Source organism: Mustela lutreola, chromosome X (genome assembly GCF_030435805.1).
Source record: "Mustela lutreola isolate mMusLut2 chromosome X, mMusLut2.pri, whole genome shotgun sequence".
NCBI lineage: Eukaryota > Metazoa > Chordata > Mammalia > Carnivora > Mustelidae > Mustela > Mustela lutreola.
Window position 1 is genome coordinate 68470998 of NC_081308.1, and position 24227 is coordinate 68495224.

General features: G+C 35.4%; 1 protein-coding gene across 3 annotated transcripts in view; it reads right to left on the reverse strand.

Annotated features, from left to right (window-relative positions):
- Positions 1 to 24227, reverse strand: part of CYSLTR1 (cysteinyl leukotriene receptor 1) — a 55758-nt gene that overhangs the window by 12034 nt on the left and 19497 nt on the right. Inside the window, exons 2-4 of one of the 3 annotated variants that reach the window (XM_059157678.1) lie at positions 13630 to 13835; positions 11409 to 11489; positions 4023 to 8103 (exon numbers count right to left, since the gene is read on the reverse strand). In XM_059157678.1, coding sequence (XP_059013661.1) covers positions 7054 to 8076 — 1023 coding nt within the window. In that variant the 5' untranslated portion in view covers positions 8077 to 8103; positions 11409 to 11489; positions 13630 to 13835 and the 3' untranslated portion in view covers positions 4023 to 7053. Of the gene's footprint in view, positions 1 to 4022; positions 8104 to 11408; positions 11490 to 13629; positions 13836 to 24227 lie in introns of those variants that run through there. The other 2 variants (XR_009349935.1, XM_059157679.1) reach the window with 2 other exon arrangements.

Below are 24227 nucleotides of genomic sequence, written 5' to 3' on the forward strand. Positions count from 1 at the left end.
TTTAGTGTATATAACATCTGGTGCTCATCAAAATTCCTTTCTTAATACCCATCACCTACTCAGCTCATCCCCCACCCACCTCCTCTCCATCAACCCTCAGTTTGTGCTCTAGAGTTAAGAGTCTCTTATGGTTTGCCTCCTCTCTTTTTTCCTCCCTTCCCCTAGGTTCTTCAGTTTTATTTCTTAAGTTCCATGTAGGAATGAAATCATATTATTTGTCTTTTTTCTGACTTGCTTGTTTTGCTTAGCATAATACACTCTAGCTCCATCCATGACTTTGAAAATTCTTCTGCCCATTTTTAAATTGGACTCTTTTTTTTTTTTGGTGTTGAGTTCTATAAGTTCTTTTTATATTTTGGATAGTAATCTGTTATTGGATCCATCATTTATATGTGTCATCTTTTATTCAGCAGATTGTGTTTTTGCATTGTTAATGGTTTTCTTTGTTGTTGAAAAGCTTTTTATTTTGGTATAGTTCCAGTAGTTTAATCTTGAATTTGATTCCCCTGACAGAAGAGACATATCTAGAAAAAAAATGTTTCTATGGATGATGTCAAAGTGATTATTGCCTATACTTTCTTTTATCCATTCAGTCACCCTATGACTTTTGATTGGAACATTTAAGGCATTTACATTCAAAGTAATTATTGAGAGGTATGTACTTATTGCCATTTTGTTACTTGTTTCATGATTGGTTTGTAGTGCTCTGTTCCACTCATGTCTTGTTCTCTTCCCTTGTAGTTTAATGGCTTTCTTTAGTGATATGATTTTTCACATTTCTTTTCCTTTTTTTGCATTTCTATTATAAATTTTGATTTGTGGTTACCATTAGGTTGATATATAACATCTTATGCATATAGCAGTCTATTTTATTTTGATGGTCAATTAAGTTTCAATCCATTCTAAAAGCACTAAATTTTTTTTACTGCCCCCCAATGATGTACTTTACATCCTTTTATATTTTAAAGCCCTTGAGTTATTTTTATAGATATGATTTATTTTGCTGCTTTTGTGCTTTGATGTCTATTCTGGTTTTATAATTGATTAATCTACTATTTTTATTATACTGGTATGTAGTGAAATTTTTTACTTTCCCAATTTTCTTCCTCTTGATTATGGTCTTTATTTTCCACTTAAAGAATTATCTTTACAGTTTTTTGTAAGACTAGTTTGGTGGTGATAAACTCCTTTAATTTTTGTTCATTTGGGAAACTATCTCTCCTTCTATTCTTTTTTTTTTCTTTATTTATTTGACAGAGAGAGATTACAAGTAGGCAGAGAGGCAGGCAGAGAGAGAGAGAAGGAAGCAGGCTCCCTGCTGAGCAGAGAACCTGATGCAGGACTCGATCCCAGGACCCTGAGATCATGACCTGCGCCGAAGGTAGCGGCTTAACCCACTGAGCCACCCAGGCGCCCTCTCTCCTTCTATTCTGAATGATAGCTTTGTTGGATAGCATATTCTTGGTTGCAGGTTTTTTCCTTTCAGTGCTTTGAATATATCATGACACTTCCTTCTGGCCTGCAAATTTTCTGCTAAAAAATTAGCTAATGGCCTTATAGGATTTCCTTTGTATGTAACTGTTTTCTCTTGCTGCTTTTAAAAATTCTCTCTTTATCACTACTTTTGCCATTTTAATTACTATGTATCTTCGAGTGGTGCTCCTTAGATTGATTTTGATAGGGGCTCTCTGAGCCTCCTGCATCTGGATGTCTATTTTCCTTCTCAGATTAAGGAAATTTTCGGCTATCATTTCTTCAAATAAATTTTCTGCCCCCTTTCTCTCTCTTCCTTTTCTGGTATGTCTATAATGCAAATGTTATTATGATTGATTTTGCTGACTTACTTTAACCTATTTTAATTAATTAATTAATTTTTTTTTCTGTCCAGTTTTATTGCTTTCCATTATTCTGTCTTCCTTCTCACTGATCCATTCTTGTGCATTTTCTAGTCTATTATATATTCTCTCTTATATATTGTTAATTCTGCTATTCTTCATCTCTGATTTTTAAAAATATTTTCTATCTCTGTTGAATGTCTTGCTGAGATCCTCTACTCTTTTCTCAAGTCCAGTTAGTATCTTTATGACCGTTATTTTGAATTCTCTATCAGGTATATTGTTTATCTCTTTTTCATTTAGCTTTTTGGTTGTTTTTTTTTTTTTTTCCTTTTCTCTCATTTGGGACATTTTCTTCTATCTCTTCATTTTATCTACTTTCTCTTTGTTTCTATGGTTGGAAAATCAGCTACATCTTCAGATCTTGAAACTATTGGCCTTGGGAAGAAGAGGTCCTGTAGTGCCCTGTAGTTTCATGTTCCCTGTTCACCAGAACCAGGTGCTTCAGTGTTGTCTTCTATGTGTGCTGCATGTGCACTACTCTGTTTAAGTTGTGTTTGCCTTCAATCCACTCAGCTGCAATGGCTCTTTGTGCTGTTGCAAGCATGGTTTGTCCCCTGTGCTTTTAAGGGGCCAGTCTGAGGCACTTTGGTCTTATATTTGCATCAGACCAGAAGTCTTCCCTCAGCCATTTGCTGAGGCTTAGGTTGCATTGAACTGTAGGGTGCTATTGCTGTGTTGTCTCCTGAGAGGATTTTCTTGGTGGGCAGGTCCTGCTGTCAGACCACATGTTTGTCTCAGTAGATCTGCTGAGTTTTCAGTGACTTTGAACTACAGTGTTCTCTCCTTATGCTTCCTTCTGTGAGGTGTTTTTTTTTTTTTTTTTTTTTTTTTTTTTTTGTGGCAGGGCCAACAGTCAGTTCAGGTGTCTGCTCAGACCACTACTGGGGGTGTAGTTGAACTGGTGTGGGATGTTATCTTCCTCTTTTTCCAGGACAGGCAAGTATCACTTTGGAGTGGTACTAGTTACCTCTGGGGCTTATTGGATGAGAACTGGCCACAGATACTTTGGAGGAACTCCTGCCAAGTGGGTTGGGTTGGATGGGGCAAGTCTGTAGGAGACCATAGGTGGGATGATCTTGGTGTTAGTAAGCTATGTGGGAACTGTTTATGCTGGTTCCTGAAGGTATCTGGGTATCATGGTTGGAGGTGTGTTACAGAAATGGTGTCTGCCAGCTTTTTTGTTCTTGGATAAATCTCTTTAAGATCCTTGCCCCCACCCCAGTGAATGTTCTCAGTTTAGTAAATAAATCACTTTTTCATATATCCAGCTGTTTTCAACCACCAACCAGCTGCTTCTATGTTCTATCTTGCCAGAATTGTTTATTATGTTGTTTCTTTAAGGGCAGGGATTCATTTTCTTCCTTCCAGCTTTCCCAGAGCTGAGCCTGGTGATTTTTAAAGTACCTGAAGTCAAGCCCCACTGAGTGTAACAACTCATGAAGTTAAGTCCCACTTGTTTACAAAGCCAAATGTTAAGTGGACTTGTCTTCCCATTACAGGTTCCTCATGTCTGGGGTCCCTGGCTTGGGGGATGTTCCTCTCCCTTCTTTGAAATTATGGTACACCTCCCATTTGTAGTTAGTCTCACCAGAAGTTTTGTTACCAAAGGGGTCTTTGCCTCTGTCACCATTTTTGATGTGACCTTCTTTCTACAGTTAGGTGTGGAGAATCTGTTCTGCCAGTTTGGGATTGCTTTCTGGGTTAATTGCAATGATATGGCTGTTATTTACTTGTATTCATGGGAGCATGTGAACTTAGGATCCTCTTACTCTGCTATCTTCCCAAGCTCTCCCCAATTTTGCTCCTTTAGTATCAGACAAAGGCATTCTAACCCAGGTTGTGCACATGAAGAATAAAATAAGTGTGCTTCTTTTCCTACCTCTGGTGCAGTGGTGCTTACTGAAAAAGGCCCACAAATTTACATTGCTCTGAAGTCCAATATCACCTTCAAAGCTTCTAAATTTTTTGCTGTTGTAGTTACTAAAGGGATAGTAAAGTTAGATATTGAAGTATATATTTATCTCAAAAGACCATTTACAAGTCAATTAAAAATGAAAAATCATATTATTAAAGTGAAAGCCAGGATATTTTGACAACAAAGAGAACCAAGTTTATGGTCTGATATGAGTATACAAAACCATTTATGTTTATTCTGGAGAATAAAATACAAAGCATTGCCTTAATATTTGACATTATTTTTTGAATGCTGAAACTCTTGGCTGAACAAAATAAAAACACCAAATGTATAATGAAAATGAGCTGGAATAGCTGATGTATTTTCAAAGGACTATTAGAAACCAAAGGAATGTATGTAAAGACTGTGGCATGGTAATTCCACAGAGTATTATATAGACATTAGAAATTATAAACACTAAAGTCCTTCAAATTCAATATTCTAGGATAGTATATAATATTCTTAAGATGTTTTTCCAAATAAAATCATAGGCTTTAGTTCAGGGTACTTGTGTTCATGTATCTAAAAAATTAAGCATATAGTTATTTAAACCTGTTTTGTAAAATAAACAAATAAATCATTTAAAAAAACCTTCACTTTTACTCCTTATTTTGAAGGTAGAAAATGGTTCAGCAGGAAAGCATAGCAAATTAAGAAACTGAGTTCTGGAGTCAGAGTGCTTAGATTTGAATCCTAGTTCTGATCCTTACTAGCTGTCTGACAAAGGGCAAGTTACTTAATTTCTTTGTGTCTCAGTTTTTAAATCAGAAAAATAGGAGTAAGAATAGTATATATATCACAGGGCAATTATAAACATTAAATGAGATGATATAAATAAAATACTTAAAACAGAATAAAAGGTCATTAATTAAGTACCCTGATTTAAAGGCATAGTTTTCAACCTCAAGGAATTGATAATTCCATAAAGTGTTAAGTCCACTTTGGGAGAAAATACTTACACATAAGAAAAAACTAGAAAATAATTATTAAACAGTTTCATACAAGATATAAACATAAATGATCTAAAGAATAAAAACAAATTTGTGGTTAGATTGTTGGTTTGCTTCTCTGTGGGAGAAAGTGGGACTGCTAGCAAAAGTGAGAACATAAGAAAACACAGAAGTGGGAATAAGTAAGACAAAAGGTTTCTAAATTTGCATTAGAATTTAATTATGTCCATATTTTGTTCTAAATCTTTCAAACTTTAGAATCGATGTTGTAAATATGAATCGGTATATTTAAGTAACAAAACCATTTATAAGTACTGTAGAATTAAAGGTAAAACTTTAACATATGAATGTTAATATACATATGTATGTTATGATCACATTTGAGTTTCAAAAATGCCCTGTAAAAAAAGGCAAGACAAGTGTTTTTATTACCATTTTACAAATGAAGAAGTTGAAAATCAGAATTCATGTCACTTGCTTAAAGTTACACCACTAGTAAGTACTAGAGACCAGATTAGCAACCAGGTCTTCGGCTTCCAATGTAGTGCTCTTCCATTACACTATACTTATGGAATAGCAGAAAGCTAAGAACACGAGAAATGAGGACTGAATGTTTTGATAGGTATTATGTTTGATCTTCACCTCAAACAGGGAAAAAAATGGTATAGGATAAAATGTAGATACTGCCAAATCTCAGGTATGTTAAAAATAAATGGATACCAATTAGATATACTATGCCTTAGAGGTCCTCTTTCTTTTTGTTTTGAGTGTTTTCCTAAAGGGTTGCGACATTAGAAGTGAAATAGAAATAACATACACATGGAAGATTCAGATAGAATCCTTTCATAGATTTTTTCTTCACCATTATCATTTTCTCTGAGGTAATATGCTTTTTGAAACACAGAGTGAAGGAACAGACCACACTTCAGCAGAAGCTTGCCCATGAATATTATATTTCAGCCTCAACCAAGTTGGTGTGTTTAAAGAACAAAGCTTCCACTGTAATATAAAACCCGACATAAACATCTTGATATTTCTATCTACTTGCCAATAGAGAAGAAAAAGTATAAAATAATAATAAAACTTATAATTAACTTCCATGCATAAGTGCATGTCATAGAGCAAAATCTCTGATATAGTTACATAAATATAAGTTCTTCCAAAACAACTTATAGTATCAACATTCAGATTTTATTCAAAAACCCACTGTAGGTAGTTTTGATCCCAATAAGTCTGTAGAAAAGTAAAATCCTTTCCCTCTTCTTTAGATAAATTTTAAATTATTTCTGTTCATATATGGGACTGTCAGTTGTTTGGTTCTTAAGGAAGAATTGTAGGAAGAGAATTCCCTGTAAGAACTTCAATAAGCAACAAAAACTCCATCATTCTCTTTTGAGGGCCTGGGTCAGGAGCAGAAGGAAATTGGACACAAACTAGCTTTTGACCAAGTTCATACTACTCAGGTTGCAATATGCAACCTGGAAACTTTAGGGCCATTTGGCTGCATACTAGGGTGTTCTAGCACTTGCATATTCTGTTTTGGAAGAAATGGCCCTACTTCGCCTAGTCATTCAATACTACAAAGGAAGAGGGTGACAGGACATTTTATGTAACTCCTGGATCATTCCAGTTTTCATCTAACGGCACACATGCAAAAGAATATGTTAGAGTGATTGGGGACTAATTGCTAATTTTGTATCTTAAAGGACTAGTTCTTATCCTTTGTGAAGCTTTTATTTGAGGGAAAAAACTTTGGTCTCAGATCCATTTTTTACAATGCCAAGACAAAAATGTTCTTCACCTTTCAGTGAATGATCAAAAAACGACTTATAATTTAGTTAATAGTTGTGGACTGAGGGGTGTCTGGGTGGCTCAGTGGGTTAAAGCCTCTGCCTTCAGTACAGGTCATGATCCCAGGGTCCTGGGATCAAGCCCCGTATCAGGCTCTCTGCTCAGCAGGGAGCTTGCTTCCCTTCCTCTCTCTCTGCCTGCCTTTCTGCCTACTTGTGATCTCTGTCTGTCAAATAAATAAATAAATAAATCTTAAAAAAATAGTTGTGGGCTGAATTTTTAAAACTTAAAATATCCTTAGGACCTTTAACAGTGTGGATTCATAAATGAGATATATTTATAGGAATACATGCAGTTAGGTACTTATAAATTATTAATGGAAATACTCATTTTTTGTAGATAATTTGAGGTAATATTTGGGAAACTTTTTTCAATGATTTTCATTGGAAATGGATTTAAATTATTCTCTACATGTTTCTTCTCCTTTTTCTGGCAAAGAGCCCTTTTTCTTGGTTACATAAGTCACACTGGAAAAGGAATGCTTTCTAAATGTAGACAGTCTTCTCCTAAAGCTCCCCCCTGAAAAGAAATATAAGAGAGGGTCAAAGCAACAATTTGATGCAGCCAGAGACAAGGTTATGACCACTGACTTTTGCATTCTAAGAACAGAATCACAAGGTTTAGTTTCATTGTGTAAAAAATGAAGGTGGATGGTGCGTTGAATATGATATGGCATGAAGCTAATCAAAAAGGCAGCTGTCACAACTATGATCATTCCTACAGCTTTTTTGCGGCTTGATAGATTTTTCTTCAGTGAATTTTTAAGTAAGGTTAAAATGATCATTGTGTAACATACAATTATAATAACAAAAGGAATGATAAATCCAATAAACAATGACACATAATGCAAGACCAAAACATAATTTTTAGCTTGATTGTCCTGTGGAGGCTCAAAGCACTTGGTATTGTTTTTCTCATCTTTGTAAGTTTTGGACATAAGAAATGGAGAACTGGTCAAAATCACAAAAATCCAAATGCTAACACATACAAACCTGGCTTTCTTCTGTGTAATCAAATTAATGTTCTGTACTGGAAAAACAATTGCAATACACCGGAAAAAGCTCATGGCTGTCATAAAGAAGATACTACAATAGAGGTTGACATACAAGGCATAGGTGCTGAGACGGCACAAAAAGTCACCAAAAAGCCAAATGCCTTTGTGAACATAATAGACTACACGGAGAGGCAGTGTACACACACACAGTAGATCTGCTACTGCTAAATTAATCATGTATACTTGGAAAGCTGACTTCTTGTGATATGTTTTTATGAGGACATAGAGCACAAAGCTATTTCCAAAGAAACCCACAACAGAGATCATAGAGTACAAGGTGGAATACACTTGATTGCGGAAGTCATCAATAGTGTCATTGCACGTGTTGTTATTGGCAGCAGATAATGTCAGATTCCCGACTCCATCCATGTTTCTCTAGGACTGTCTCCTTGGTACCTAAAATATATATATATATATATATATATATATATGTATATATATATATATATACACATATATATGTATATATCCTTGTCAATTTTTATTAGACAATAAATTACAGGGCTTATTAAGATTTCATTTTATATTGTCATATATATACTTTTTGACCCTGGCAGGAATCAGAGATGGTGGGGCAATAAAGAGGGATTCAGCAGCACCTTGCTTCCAGGAGAAGGGTTTGGGTCCTATAGGCATCAAGAAAACTCTTTTTCCCTCCTTTCCCACCCAAGTTTGTTTAATGGACTTCCTTCCAATCTTCAAAACCTAGCCAGGATAGCTCTGCTTTTCCTTTAAGTCATATTACTCTAGGCTATTCTGTAAATCTTCCTTTTTAACTGAGTTTTTCTATTAGATAAAATCTGTAATGATAGTCATTTTTCATAAATATAAATATCCATATATCCATCTATCTATCTACAGCTATCTATCTATCATCATCTATGTATTGGAAGAGCATTGAATTTTCTTGGAGAATAAAATCTAGGTGAAAATACTCAGTTCCCAGAGGAGCCTGAGTGGCTCAGTGGGTTAAAGCCTCTGCCTTCGGCTCAGGTCATGATCCCAGGGTCCTGGGATTGAGACCCGAATTGTACCCCTCTGCTCAGCAGGGAGCCTACTTCCTCCCTTCTCTCTGCCTGCCTGTCTGCCTACTTGTGATTTCTGTCTGTCAAATAATTAAATAAAATCTTAAAGGAAAAAAAAAAGAAAATACTTGGTTTCTTCAAGAAAAAGGCTTCCTAGGTAACATCTGCTGGTTGATGCTCATTTAATTGTTTTAATGAGGGAAATAAGTTCCAAAGTGGTAAAAAAAAAAAAATTAAAAAAATCTGCACCATAAGTTAAGGTCCTGAGGAAAGATGTAACATAACTATTTAAAATATACTTTCTGGGTAAGGATATTGTTACAGCTGTTTATTCTTGCTTTCTTCCTAGACTCACTCTCAAAGCCATACTATTCATTTCTTTCATACCAAGAGGTTGTTACTTGGTCTAGGTTAGTTAAACTATATCAAGATAGTCAATTAAGGCATTAAACAAGCTCTGATCAGATAGCTCTAGGCCTAGGGATGAGACAATGTGAAAATAATTTCTAGTGTTCCTCCAGATTCTTTAATTCTTTAAGAAAGTGGGAGCAACTCATCAATATAGAATATGGTGGATAACCTTTTTTTTTGTGTGGATAATCTTTGATTAAAGTCTGATTTCTTGGTTTTACATAGTTCTTTCTCCCGAGTAAAAGAAAGTTGGGGTTTGTAAGGTGGCAAGACTGCTTGAACATGCAAGAACTCCCAACAATGGAGGGGATTGATCTTGTCCCTGAATTAGAAATAATGAAACGAACAGCTATGGGAGTGGTTGTAGGTGGGATATAACTTCCAGGTTTACTACTGCTAACTACTTAGCTAGTTGTTTCATTTTTTCCTTTAATTGAAAAATGTCATAATTTTTCACCAAGGACTGTTGGTATATGACAAAAAATTGAGGATGAATCATTCTGAGGGTGGATACCTAAGGTCAAAGAGATAAATGAGTTGACTATTCCCAACTTCTGCATTATTTTTCAGTTTGCTTTCCAGTTACCTGCCTCTGTCACCATTGGTTCCCTGAACTCAAGTGCAATTGTGGAAAAGAGGGAAACTGCCTAAACTTAAGTCTTTCTCTGTTAGCCCTGTTGCTAGGTTTTCCACAAATTGTGCAGTTATGATGAGGCACTAGATGGCGCTGTTGAGTTTTTTTTTTTTTTTTTTTTGCTATACCCTTTGAGAACTACACTTGAAAGGTGTTAGATTAATTACCATCTGTCTTTCCTATCACTATCAATCCCCACAACATCTTTCTAAAAGCTCTAGGTAAATTGTCCATATACTTGGGCTTCTTCCAGCTCTATCATATTCTGTTCTAAAAACTTCAGTGGTCCCTGAGGGCTTTCAGAATAAAATCCAAACTTCTTGGCATGGTATTTAAGGCTCTCTATAGCCTAGTTTCAACTAAATTTTCCTAGCTTCTCTCTCACTTTTCTTCTTTGCACACCCTATAATTCAATGAAACAACTATTATACTATGCTAGGGACATGTGCTACATGTTTTCTCACCTGACTTTTTTCCATGCCATTTCTCTTGCCTAAAATACTCTTTCCACCATCTAGGTATATGCACAAACTCGAATTACACCCTTTTTGGGTGTGAAGACTTTAAGACTTTCCTCATTCTCCTTCCACAGTAATTTCTATCATTTTCCCTTCTAGAGAACTCTAAATTTCTCTTTCAGATCAATGATTTGTATGTATATGTTATCTTCCCTTATAGACTATCTGGTTGATATATAAGAAGGCATGTCACACAAGGCTAAGACATACGTACTTTGATCATAAGTGTTCAACAAATGCTAACTGAGTGAATGAATACATGAATGATGAACAAGTTTGTCATTTAAAATTATTATTTATCATTCAAAACCACTTAGAGTTATCTTTGCATTCCAGTATCATTTAAAATCTTTCCAGCCTCAGCGCCTAAAGTTGCTTCTTAAGGTATTAAGGAAGGAACTAAATCGTAATGCTAACTGTAAGATTGAAAAATATTATATCTTGACATGGAATAATCATTTATTTGTTTTTGTGTTAAATATTATAAATTTGACATTCCAGATCTTTGAATAAAAGGTGCCAAATAAAATTGATAAATTAATGGACAGCAGATGGTCATTAGTCCCATTAATAAATTTTCCAGTCCTTACAAACCAAAATAAACTTTCCTAGTAATGTTGGTATCTTAAGTTCAACTGTTTATTTATAACTAAGTCAAATCAATGACTTGTATTAGGTCATAAAAAGAAAATTGTAAAACGTTCAAACAAGTAATGACTCATAGAAGGATAGAGGTCATGTAGTCTAAGCCACTCATTTCACAAATTATGGCTTTGCTTATCTTAGACAGCATTTAATTTATTTTTATAGAATTTACTGTGATCCCCAAATAATGAGACCCACACTATATGAATTCAGAGATACCTAATTCCTATCCCTGCCTTCAAGCAGCTCAAAGTCTGGGTGGGGGGTGATAACTCAGAAGTATGGAAAACTTATAATATAGTATGGTAAGAACTATCTTAGAACAAAGAAAATGGGCTATTAATTGATCAATATAAACAAACAATAAACAGAAAATTAATTTTTTTGTGCATATGACAAAGGAAGTTACTTTGTTAAGATAATTTGCAAGTTGAAGAAACAAGATTGATTTGGAAAGTGGAACCATACCTCTTTCTGACACTGCAGTGCCTTTCACGAATGTTCCTAGTTAGTGGTCAGTGCTTTTTATGACGTAATTTCAGATGAAGCCTAAAATGAAATCACAAGATTGAAAAGAAAGTCAGTGACCTTAGAAGGAGTCCAGAAGGGTCATGGGAACTTAGTGGCCTTAAGTACAGATCCAGGGTTTGTCATGGGACATCACAGCTTTACTGACAGATTTAGGTCTAGTTATTTGATTCCTTCCATGCCTCCTTTTTTCTTCTACTATCATTTTTACATCCCCAGGGGATGGGGGTGGAACTTTGAGTATGGACCAGGGCTGATCACAAATTTTTGTTGCTGTGTGCAAGTAGCTTCTGTGTCTAAAGATGAACCCAGGATTATAAAAGTACTCTCCTCTCTATGAAACCATGATATTTCTCCTATTTTCTCTTCTAAAATGTTTGTTAATAAGTTCAAAGGAAAAATAATTTGGAAGTTCATATATAAGGGTCTGTTTTTTTAGGAAAAAGCATTAGAACATTAAAAATATCAAATATATATATCTGGAATGGCTTATGGACAGTTTTTCTTGAAGGAATTATAGATTAGAATATCTTGGGCCCTTTTCCCTAAAATCTCACAGTATCAATTATTGTTTATATCATTAATTTGGCATATTTATATGCCTTCAGAAATCAACTGTTTTATAGTTTGTATTGTTAAATTTTCATGAGTATATGCTTCTTCTCTTCAATTAAACTATATCAGAAAATCTAATGAAGTGTAACAAATCTCCAAGAAATAAACAAATAAGGGCTTTTGTGAAATGGTAGCAACCTGAACAACCCCCCCCCCCTTCCCCAATTTTTATTTCCCTATGGCAATTTTCATCCCTGAATGTGGGCACCACATAGGCTGGCCACTTTTCATTTATCTGTGGCCTAAGTACCAAAAAATAAATATCTTTCAGTTTATCCTGAGCAAGTATCAACACACCAGACTTTTCTAAAGGAATTCTGCAGAAAAAAAATCAAATGGAAAATAAAGGAAATTAAAAATATAAAATGGAGACAAGTTTTAACAGTAGGAATACGAACCTACAGCTCTAATATTGCTGTTTGAATCCACTCTGATAATAATAAAATAAAAAAAATAATAATGAATCCACTCTGTATTCAAATAACCATTTTTTAGATCCTCTCCAATTTATTTTCCCTTTCTGAATTTCCCTTCTTTTCCCAATAAGGAATTGTTATAGGTAACTTACTACTAGCAGTCTGGGTGAAGTATGGGCTGCAGGTGAGGAACTAGTCAAACTGAGTTGGCTTTTTATTTTTTTACTTAGTCAATAAATTTTCTTTTTTGTTTAGCTTGCCCTAGATATCTGTAATCAATAAAGGTATACTGACTGAATATTGAATGAAAAAAATCTGAGCCTAAAATTGTATGATTTCACTCATCTATGGAGAAAATTAACTTTACTCTGTCACAATTTTGTGTTTAGTCAAAGCTTATATTTTTTCCTAGTGTGGAAAGAGAAAGAAAGTTTTTGAACTTCTAAGACCCATCTATGAGAAGTGTAGTTTTACCAGGCTAATGTACTAGTTATCCATATCCATGATAGTTGTACAGTTATAGTTTAGTTCACGGTACATGCACAAGAGATTACATGTCACATTGTTTGGGCAACAGTGTTTCCTCAAATTTGGGATTCTGACATTTCTTCTATTATTATTATTATTATTATTATTTTTAGAAATTCTGAGCTTTGCATATAGCAGGCACTCAATACTTTCACTCTTTGCCTTTTTTTTTCTAGTTTCCTCGAGGACTCTTGTCTCTGGCACTAGCTTCTGCTAAAATTGGATTCTACCATTCTTATCTGGGTGATTGGGTGGGTAGACATCAGGCCAATAAGTGAAAGTGTGGATATACAATTTTTTATTTTAATTATTTAGTTTAGGTTTTATTTAGATATTTTGTTTGGGTCACCTTAAATCCGTGTGTGTGTGTGTGTGTGTTTGTGTATTCTTTCTTCAGCTTTAGCCTCCAATGAACCTATAACCTGGTCAAGCAAGCTCCAGTGAATGAGGGAAGTAAGAGATTCAGAAATAATCTGACAATACAAGGTCCCAATTCACATATGATACTCTTTATTGTTGCTGCACTGGAACTACCTATAAACAAGAATGACTTACACATTTTGTACTAAGTGTGGTCTGGGTAGAGCTGGGGATCTACCTACCTTGGCTGGTGTCTTCTATTAAGTGAAGGTAGTAATAGTACTTCTTCTTTTATTTCCGGTCAAACAAAAAACCATTCCTCTTCCTTTCAATCCAATTTAGTACATTTCTCCATTGATGTCCTGCAGTGTTTTGTTTTTACTTTCTTGATAATTTTCATTTATTGTTTTGTGTCATAGTCATAATTCCCACCCCAATTCCACTAGACCTAAAGAGCAATAACCAAGTCTTATTCTTTCTGTATTTCATGCTGTGAACAGTTCAGTGTGTTTTAAATATCAGTTGGTTTGAATTAATCAATTTTCTATAAGCTTTTAGTGATGTTTTACCAAAATCAGAGGGAATCCTTGCATGGAGAAAGACAATGAACATGGTGGAAAGTTTGTAGGACTGATAGGCCCAAGACCTGGATCATACCCTGGGCTATCGTGGATGATTAATTGTGCAAACTTGAGTAAATTACTTCCTCCCTACGATCTCTTCACTTATCTTCATTTCAATAGGTTTATATTATATGTCTCCGAATTTCCTTTCAGTTTGCCATTCTAGAAATCTATGAAGGGTAGGGTATCATCTTCCTTGGTTTAAAGGAATTTTTTTCCCTTGTTTAATCTTAGGAACAAAAGAGCAAGTAAGATGAGAGATCTATGGCTTTAGTGAAGAGGAACATGGACAAAAGCCTGGTTTTTAAATAATATTTTCAATAATGCAACTAATGTTTGCAAGCTTGATTTAAAACTAGTAGTTGTTCCCTGAGTTTTCAGTGAACATCTGAGAGAAATACCCCATTCCTCTTTGATTATATTAGCTGTTCTCAGGATACAAATTTGGCCAGGGCCTCTAAAGGCAACACAAAAGTTCTAGCTTTGACAGTGGTTTCTAAACTAACTGCTAATCTTATGATGTAAAGTCGTCCCACTTTCTAGGACATTTTCTCAGTGGCCTTACCCCTTTTGGTATATAATAACAAGTTATAACATCTCTTGTTATGGCCATTCTTTAGATCTTCTAACAGAGAAACTTCTAAAGTCATCTTTGTTGTTTCCTTTTTGTCATCTTTCCTATGAGATGCCCCTCATGCTTGATCATATGGTGTTAGGGTTGCAGGGCCAACAATACATCCATCCATATCTCAGCTAATACATGACATCTATCCTGCAAAGTATCTAACAAGCCTTAATTTCTTTTAAATGACTATCTGATACTACATTTTACTCTTTGTTTTCTTCATTCTCTTTCATTACTGGTACTATTTCTTCGCTTCTGGCTCTCCTTACTTCATACATAGATGACATAATTACCTATTTTCTACATGCACCTTGTATTTTAGCCATGCTGAACTGTTTGTAATTCCTGGAGAGGTTTTTCATACCCTATTAATTTCAGGCCTTTTTGCCTCAAAATCATCTTACACATTACTGCCACACCGGTCATTCTTTTTTAAAAAAAATTAAAATTATTCTTCACACCAGTCATTCTTTAACCCTTGGTTGCACTTGTCTTTTGGCTGCTCAAGAGCCTACAATGACTATAATAAAATCCCAGCCTTATATTTCAGGCAACCTCTTCCACAATCTAACCTTAGTCTCCTATCCAACCTTCTGTCTTACAGAGAAAGATAATAATGACAGAAGCCAAAGAAGTATTAGTAGTTGGTAAAAGAAAAAAAATCCACTAGTAAGTACTAAGGAGAGCCTAGGGCTGTCAGAAGGAGAGCCCTGAAATAAACTGTGGGGTCTTTTTGGATGTATAGTTTTTTCAAACTAAGATGTGATGCAAAATGAAAGTGACAGCCTAATTATTGAAATAGTGACTCCTGGCCAAGTTTGGGTCAGGAACAAGGTTATCCTGACATGCAAATTTAAAATTCTGATTGTTTTGACAGGCATGTTCCTTGAGTGTAGTATAGGGAGCCACCAAATTAAGCCAATATCCCTGCTCTTCAGATCAGTGATTTTTTTCTCCCTGAGATTATGCCTTATAGTACCAAGGTTTAAGTTGTTTTTAATGTTATCCTGTCATCATTTCCACGTATCCATGGTTTTTACCCAACTCCTTCCCCCCAGGCCTACCTCCAGCCCTGCACAACTTGAACCATATTTTGAGCAATGAAACATCTATTTTGACCTTGTTATTGATCCAGTCTAAACAAATCATAAACATTTTTTTGCTTTTAAGTAATATCTTTGGAGATAATCAAGTATACTTGATATCTCTAATAATCCTAATCAGGGGAGATGCCAGGGCCAACTTTGGTCAACAGAATGACAGGTAGGAGTTTGTTTGTGTTCTGGCCTTTGGACTCTAAAATGGTCTTATGAGATGATCTGACTTCTGAAATTTGGCTCCCAAAAGACTGTGAGAAAATTTTTAATAGTTATATTAATCTAAATTTGGGGACTTTACACTATGATTGTATTTTGTTGGACTAAAGCAAATTATAAATCTTCTTACTTGGGAAAAGGACTCACTTATTTGGGTTATTAAGTGCCCAAAAAACAAAGTAATCTGCATAAGGAAAGAGATATACATTCTATAAGGAACAGGAATATAATGTGGAAAATTACAGAGTCTACTACGTTTTCCAAAATATAGGAAGACAGTGAAATAATTCAAAATTAGAGGAAAAGGAACATGGTTGATTTTAAGATAAGTTGGTTTTAAAAAATGTGTGTTTTTGAGAAAGGTAGATGTAGGTTATGGTGTTGAGGGGTAGCAGAAAATTTCTTCAGTTTATATCATGGATAAGCAAGAGGACTACAATTGTTTAAAATATCCCAAATTCCACAAGGAGGTTATAAACTCACTTTATTTTAAATTTTAGAATTTGAGGGGTGTCTGGGTGGCTTAGTTGGTTAAACATCTAGCTTCAGCTCAAGTCATGGTCCCAGGGTCCTGGAATTGAGCCCCACATTGGGCTCCTTGCTCAGTGGGGAGCCTGCTTTTCTATCCCCCTGCCTGCCGCTTCCCTGCTTGTGCCCTTCTGTCTCTGTCAAATAAATAAATAAAATCTAAAAAACAAAATAAAGTTTAGAATTTGAAGAAATGTCCAAATAGAAAATATTTAGGTTTAAAAACAATCTTAGGAAGAATGTGGGCATTGATTTTAAATGTTTCCAAAAGATGAAAGAGAATGAAATTCATAAAATAGTGATTGGATTTGGTAATTAGGAGGCCAGTGGTGACCTTAGAGAATACATTTACAATAGAATATTGAGTTTAGAAAAAATATATGAGGCTTAAAACTTTTAATCAGACTTTTTGGTCTCCATTTAGATAACCATTATCAATAAAAAGAAAAAAAGGATGAATGAAGATATATTAGTTTTCTATTGTTGTATAACAAATTATCATAAACTTAAAACAACACCAACTTATTTTCTCTTAGTTACCATGGTTTAGGAGTTCAGGTATGAGTTATCTGGGTCTTCTGCTTAGGGTCTTATACAGCAGCAATCAAGTTGTCAGCCAGAACTCTGACCTCACTGGAGGCTAAGGATCCTTTTCCAAGATCACTGGTTGTTGGCAGAATTTATTTCTTGTTTTTGTATGATTAAGCCCTGTTTTCTTGCTGACTATTGACCAGGAACCACTCTCAGCTCCTAGAGGTCACCCTCAGGCCCATGACACATAACCCTCTTCTCTCACAACATGGTTATTTGATTTTCTTTCTTCCAGGATATCAGGAGAGTGATCTCTCTGTTCAATTATTTCTGAATTCTTTCTATTAACTTAAGGTCTTTTGTGGGAGCTGGGGGCTGGTCTTCTTTTGAAGGCCTCACCTGATTAAATAGTGCCTCCCAGGATAACTTCTTGTTTGGTTAACTGAAAGCCAACTGATTGGTACTCTAACACATGAATGAAATTCCCTCATATTTGTAGTCCCATCCACACTCAAGGGGAGTTGATTTTATAGAGTTGTTCACGAGGGAGAAAGAATCCTGGAGCCATCTTTAAATTCCACCTTCCAAAGAAGAAATGTCTAGGAGGGATTTTCTAGGGAGGAAAGTGTTGTCCAAAGGCAAGCTAGAAAAATCTACAAAGAGTAGCAGCAATAGAAGTGTGGGTTTATACATAGAAATCTAAGGATAATTGGTTAAAGTTCTTCAAGTGGGTGTTCATTTCTTCTCAGACACTTTTTTTCCTGGTAAGGTGTGAGTGAAACAGTTGTAGTCGGCATATAAATGCTCCAACATAAAAAGATGATCAGAAATCTTTGCCTAGAGTCCAGGTGAAGTCTCCTGGTTATCCTAGAGGAAAAGCTAGAAATGAAACTGAAAGCTTCCAGATAAAGGCAAGATTTTCCAGTATGGAAAGAAGCTCTTTTAAAAAGGCACAAAATGCCATTAAAGAATCAGTGGGGAATTAGATCATCCAGTTGTTCAATATTGGGTAGCCTTTAGTGTGGAGGAACAGACTATGCCTTACTTCTATAAATGTCACAGAACAGTAATGCAGTTACATTTTTTCTCAGGAATGTATACATTTTTGAGACTTTGGCTAGTACATCCCTAGTTATCTATTCTTAGTGAATACAGTGAAATGGAAATGGATTATGACTATGCAATGGCAGATGAAAACTTAACTAAACTTAATTTAATTGAGCAAAACTCTTCTGTTTTAATTATTTGATTAATGGCTTATTGTTTGTCATGAATAGAATAAAATGAAATGTCTATTGAGTCCTGTCTAAATTACGTCAAACTATTAAATATTCAACTAAACTTACTGAGGTTGAACAGAAATTTTAAGGATAAGGTTGGAAACTGAATCTCTAAGTTTAACTTCTGTATTTCTATATCTAAAAGATTGGTAAAAATACAAGATCAATTTGTAGTAAATACTAAATGAGGAGCAGAAAGGTAGCAGCTGAGTAAGAGGGCCCTAGGTTTGCCTTGTCCCACAAACACAACTAGATAGTTCTCAAATTATCCTAAATACTCCAGAAATTGACTTGAAGATAGACAGAAAAAAACCAGAAAGGGGGAGGGGAAACATCATATTGAAGAAGGCAGGAAGTGCTGAGAGGTGGTTTAAGGAAGAAATAGACTGTGGGTGTTGTGGAGGAGAAGGGGCCATGGTCCTTGGAGAAGGGCAAGAAAGTGATGAACACACAAGGAAATGTACAAGGAAAAATTTCCCCCAAAGCCATTGGTGTGGAAAACAAGAGGGGCTGAATTTCAAGAGTTCTTACAACCAGTAGGGCTTAAAGCCTAGTATTTAAATGGTCAGCATGCTTGGCTGGGATAGAGCCCTGAAAGCAATGCACTGCTCCTTCAGAGAAGACAGGCAAACAACTGGCAGACAGGTTGGAAACAGCAATCTGAAGAGCACAAAGAGCACTTGGGGCACACAGTGAAGAGATTATTATTTCTTCTCAGAGCACCTCATTGAGATGCAGCATTCATGGAGATACCTCTCAGGGAAAAAGTTGCTGGCTGGCAACATTTCCCTCCCCCACCCCTCAGCATAAACACAGAACCACCTAGAGCAAATAGCAGAGCACTGATACTGGCTGCCTAAATTGCTTACACTAAGCCCCACTCCCCTGTGCTCTTGTGGAATTGCCCTTCTTTGTCACCCTTTCCTCAGTCCCAGGGTGGCAGGTACCTCCACCAGAAGACTAGCACAAATCCCTCCTCACACCATTTTACAGACCAGAGAATTTTGCAAGGCTTCAGTTCCAGTAGAGGTGGTGATAAGTCTCATTGCATAAGCAGACAAGAGCACGCTTAGCTAAAATTTTCCACAAAGGCCAGGGACCAAACACTGCCCACAGCAGTCAAGGAAAACCTCTGTAGATGACAGACTTGAAGGTTAGAGAAGCCAGAACAGAACAACAGAGAACACACAACACACACTGGAGTTACTTCCTGAAGCACCAGGCCCTGGGAACTACATGATCTTTTCTTCACAAGGCCATTACTTTCAGGAGCAGGAGATAAAACCATTTTTTCTAACATAAAGAAGAAAGCAGAGACTGAGACAAAATGTGAAGACAGAGGAATTTATCCCAAAAGACAGAACAAGATAAGGCCACTGCCAGAGACCTAAGTGAAACAAATATAAGTAAAATGTCTGATGGAGAACTTAAACAATGATCATAAGTTTACTCACTGGGCTTGAGAAAAGAAGACATAAGGGAGACCTTTACCATAGGGATAAAAGAGTCCAAAAAGAATCAAAGAGATGAAGAATGTAACAAATGAGATTAAAATCAAGTTTCATGGAATGAACAGCAGGCTAGAATAGGCAGAAAAACAAATTAATGACCCAGACAAAGTAATGGAAAGCAATGGAACTGAACAAAAAGGAGAAAGAAGAATTATACAAAATAAAAATAAGCTTAGGGGACTCAATTACTCCATCAAATGTAATAACATTTGTATTATAGGAGTCCCATAAGAAGAAAGAGAAAATGGGGCAGAATATTTATTTGAAGAAATAACAACTGAAAAACTTTTCTAATCTGGGGAAGGAAAGAGACATCCAGATAAAGAGACACAGAGCACTCCCATCAGAATCAACAAAGGTAACACCAAGACATATTGAAATTAATTTGAAAAGTGATACAGAAAAAAATCTTAAAAGTAGCAAGACAGAAGTATTCCTTAACTTATTAGGAAAGACCCATAAAGCTAGCTGGAGATCTATAAACAGAAACTTGGCAAGCCAGAAGGCAGTGGCATGATATATTCAAAGTGCTGAATGGGAAAAATCTGAAGCCAGCCATCTTCTACCCAGCAAGACTATCATTCAGAATCGAAGGAGAGATAGAGTTTCCCAGACAAATAAAATCTAAAGAAGTTTGTGACCACTAAACCAGCTCAACAAGAAAAATAAAAGGGGGATCTTTAGTGGAAAGGAGAGACAAAACGTGACAACATAAATGCAGGAGACACAAGAGCAGTAAAAATAAGTGTTTCTGTAAAAATTAGTCATGGGACTCACACAGAAAAAGGATATAGAATATAATAACACACACCAAAAATGTGACAAGTAAAGGAAAAAAGAATGGGTTCAAATGTGAATGATCATCAACTTAATATGGACTGCTATGTACAGAAGAGGTTATATACATGTATAATGGTAACCATATATTTAAAAAAACCACTAAAAGATATGCAAAGAATAAAGAGAAAGAAATCTAAACATATCACTAAATAAAACCAGGAAATATGAAAGAAAGACAAGAAATGAACAGAGAAAATCTCTAGAAAAAAAACACAAAAAAGTAATAAAATGGCAACAAATACCTATCTATCAACAATTACTTTGATGTAAATGGACACGCCAGTCAAAAGACATAGGGTGTCAGAATGGACAAAAAAACAAGACCTAAGTATATGCTGCCAACAAAAGACTCATTTTAATTAATTAATTAGTTAATTAATTATGTTGTTAGTCACCGTACAGCACATCATTAGTTTTTGATGTAGTGTTCCATGATTCATTGTTTGCATGAAACACCCAGTGCTCCATGCAATATGTGCCCTCCTTAATACCCATCACCAGGCTCACCCATTCTCCCACCCTCCTCCCCTCTAAAACCCTCAGTTAGTTTCTCAGAGTCCATAGTCTCTCATGGTTTGTCTCCCCCTCCGATTTTCCCCCCTTCATTTCCCCCTTCCTTCTCCTAATGTCCTATGTGCTATTCCTTATGTTCCACAAATAAGTGAAACCATATGATAATTGACTTTCTCAGTTTGACTTATTTCCCTCAGCATAATCTCCTCCAGTCCCGTCCATGTTGCTGGAAAAGTTGGTTATTCATCCTTTCTGATGGCTGAGTAATATTCCATTGTGTATATGGACCACATCTTCTCTATCCATTCATCTGTTGAAGGGCATCTTGACTCTTTCCACAGTTTGGCTATTGTGGACAGTGCTGCTATGAACATTGGGGTGTATATGGCCCTTCTTTCCACTACATCTGTATCTTTGGGGGTAAATATATAGTTGTGCAATTGTTGGGATACAGTATAGCTCTATTTTTAATTTTCTGAGGAAACTCCAGACTATTTTCCAAAGTGGCTGTACCAATTTACATTTCCACCAACAGTGTAAGAGGGTTCCCCTTTCTCCACAATCTCTCCAACAGCTGTTTCTTGCCTTGTCGATCTTTGCCATTCTAACTGGTGTAAGGTTGTAATCTCAATGCAGTTTTGATTTGAATTTCCTTGATGACTAATAATGAACAGTTTTTTCATGTGTCTGTTAGCCATTTGTATGTCTTCTTTGGAGAAGTGTCTATTCATGTCTTCTGCCCATTTTTTGACTTGATTATTTGGTTTTTGGGTGTTGAGTTTGAGAAGTTCTTTGTAGATCTTGGACATCAACCTTTGTCTATAGTGTCATTTGCAAATATCTTATCCCATTCTTTAGGTTGCCTTTTTGTTTTGTTGACTGTTTCCTTTGCTGTGCAGAAGCTTTTTATCTTGATTAAGTCCCAAAAGTTCATTTTTGCTTTTGTTTCCCTTGCCTTTAGAGATGTGTCTTACAAAAGACTCATTTTAGACCTAAAGACACTTTCAGATTAAAAGTGAAAGAATGAGAAATTATAATGCAAATGGATGTGGAAAGAAAGCAGGAATAGCAATACTTATATCAAACAAAATAGACTTCAAAACAAGGACTTTAACAAGACAAAAAAATGATGGGCACTATGTAATAATCAAGGGGGCAATCCAAACAGAAGATAAAACATTTGTAAATAATTATGCACCCAGTATGGGACACTGGAACATAAAAAATAATTAATAACAAACACAGAGGAACTCATTGGTAATAACATAATAATAGTATGGACTCTAACATCTTACTTACATCAATGGGCAGGTCATCTAAGCATAAAATCAACAAGAAAACAATGGTTTTAAATGACACATTGGACCTGATGGACTTAATAACTATATTCAGTACATTCCATCCTAAAAGTGCAGAATACACATTCTTTTCAAGTACACACAAAACATTCCCCATAATACATCATGTATTAGCCCAAAACATATGTCTCAACAAATTCAAAAATATCAATCATATACCATACATTTCTTCTGACAAGAATGCTATGAAACTAGAAGTCAACCACAAGGAAAAGTTTGGAAAGACCACAAATACATGTAGGTTGAACAACATGCTATAAACAAAGAATGGATCAACCAGGAAATCAAATAAGAAATTAAAAGTACACAGTGCACCCGAATGTTTATAGCAGCAATGTCCACAATAGCCAAACTATGGAAAGAACCTAGATGTCCATCAAAAGATGAATGGATCAAGAAGATGTGGTATATATACACAATGGAATACTATGCAGCCATCAAAAGAAATGAAATCTTGCCATTTGCGACAACATGGATGGAACTAGAGCGTATCCTGCTTAGTGAAATAAGTCAAGCAGAGAAAGACAACTATCATATGATCTCCCTGATATGAGGAAGTGGTGATGCAACATGGGGGCTTAAGTGGGTATGAGAAGAATCAATGAAACAAGATGGGATTGGGAGGGAGACAAACCATAAGTGACTCTTAATCTCACAAAACAAACTGAGGGTTGCTGGGGGGAGGGGGTTTGGGAGAAGGGGGTGGGATTATGGACATTGGGGAGGGTATGTGCTTTGGTGAGTGCTGTGAAGTGTGTAAACCTGGTGATTCACAGACCTGTACCCCTGGGGATAAAAATATATGTTTATAAAAAATAAAAAATAAAAAATTAAAAAAAATTAAAAAAAATAAAATAGAAAAAAAAAAGTACACAGAAATAAATGTAAATGAAAGCACAATGATCCAAAACTTTTTGGATGCAGCAAAAGTAGTTCTAAGCAGGAAGTTTGTAACAATATAGACCTACCTAGAAACAAGAAAAATCTCACATAAATAACCTAACCTTACACCTAAAGGAGCTAGAAAAAGAAAAACACACAAAGCCTAAAACCAGAAGAAGGAAGAAAATAATAAAGACTAGAGCAGAAATACATGATATGGAAACTAAAGGAACAGTAGAACAGATCAATGAAACTAGGAGCTTGTTCTTTGAAACAATTTATAAAATTGATAAAATTTTACCCAGACTTATCAAGAAAAAAAGAGAAAGGACTCAAATAAAATCAGAATGGGAGGATAAGTAACAACCAACACCAAAGAAATATAATCAGAACATTATGAAAACTATATGCCAACAAATGGCATAACCTGGAAGAAGTGAATAAATTCCTAGAAACATAAAACCACCAAAACTGAAAAAGGAAAAATGGAAAAACTTTGATACAGAAAGTCAGCATAGAAATTGAACTCCCAAGTAACAAAACTCCAGGAGCAGATGGCTTCACAGGTGAATTCTGCCAAATATAAAGAGTGAATATCTATTCTTCTCAAACTATTCTCAAAAAATGAGGAATAAAGGAAAACTTCCAAATTCACTCTATGAGGCCAACATTACCCTGATACCAAAACTAGATAAAGACACCACTAAAAAGAGAACTAAGTGATGAGAACTAAATGAATTAAATGAACTAAATGAAGCAAATGAAAATGAACACAGACACAAAAATCCTCAATAAAATACTAGTAAACTAAATCCAACAATGTATTAAAAAAA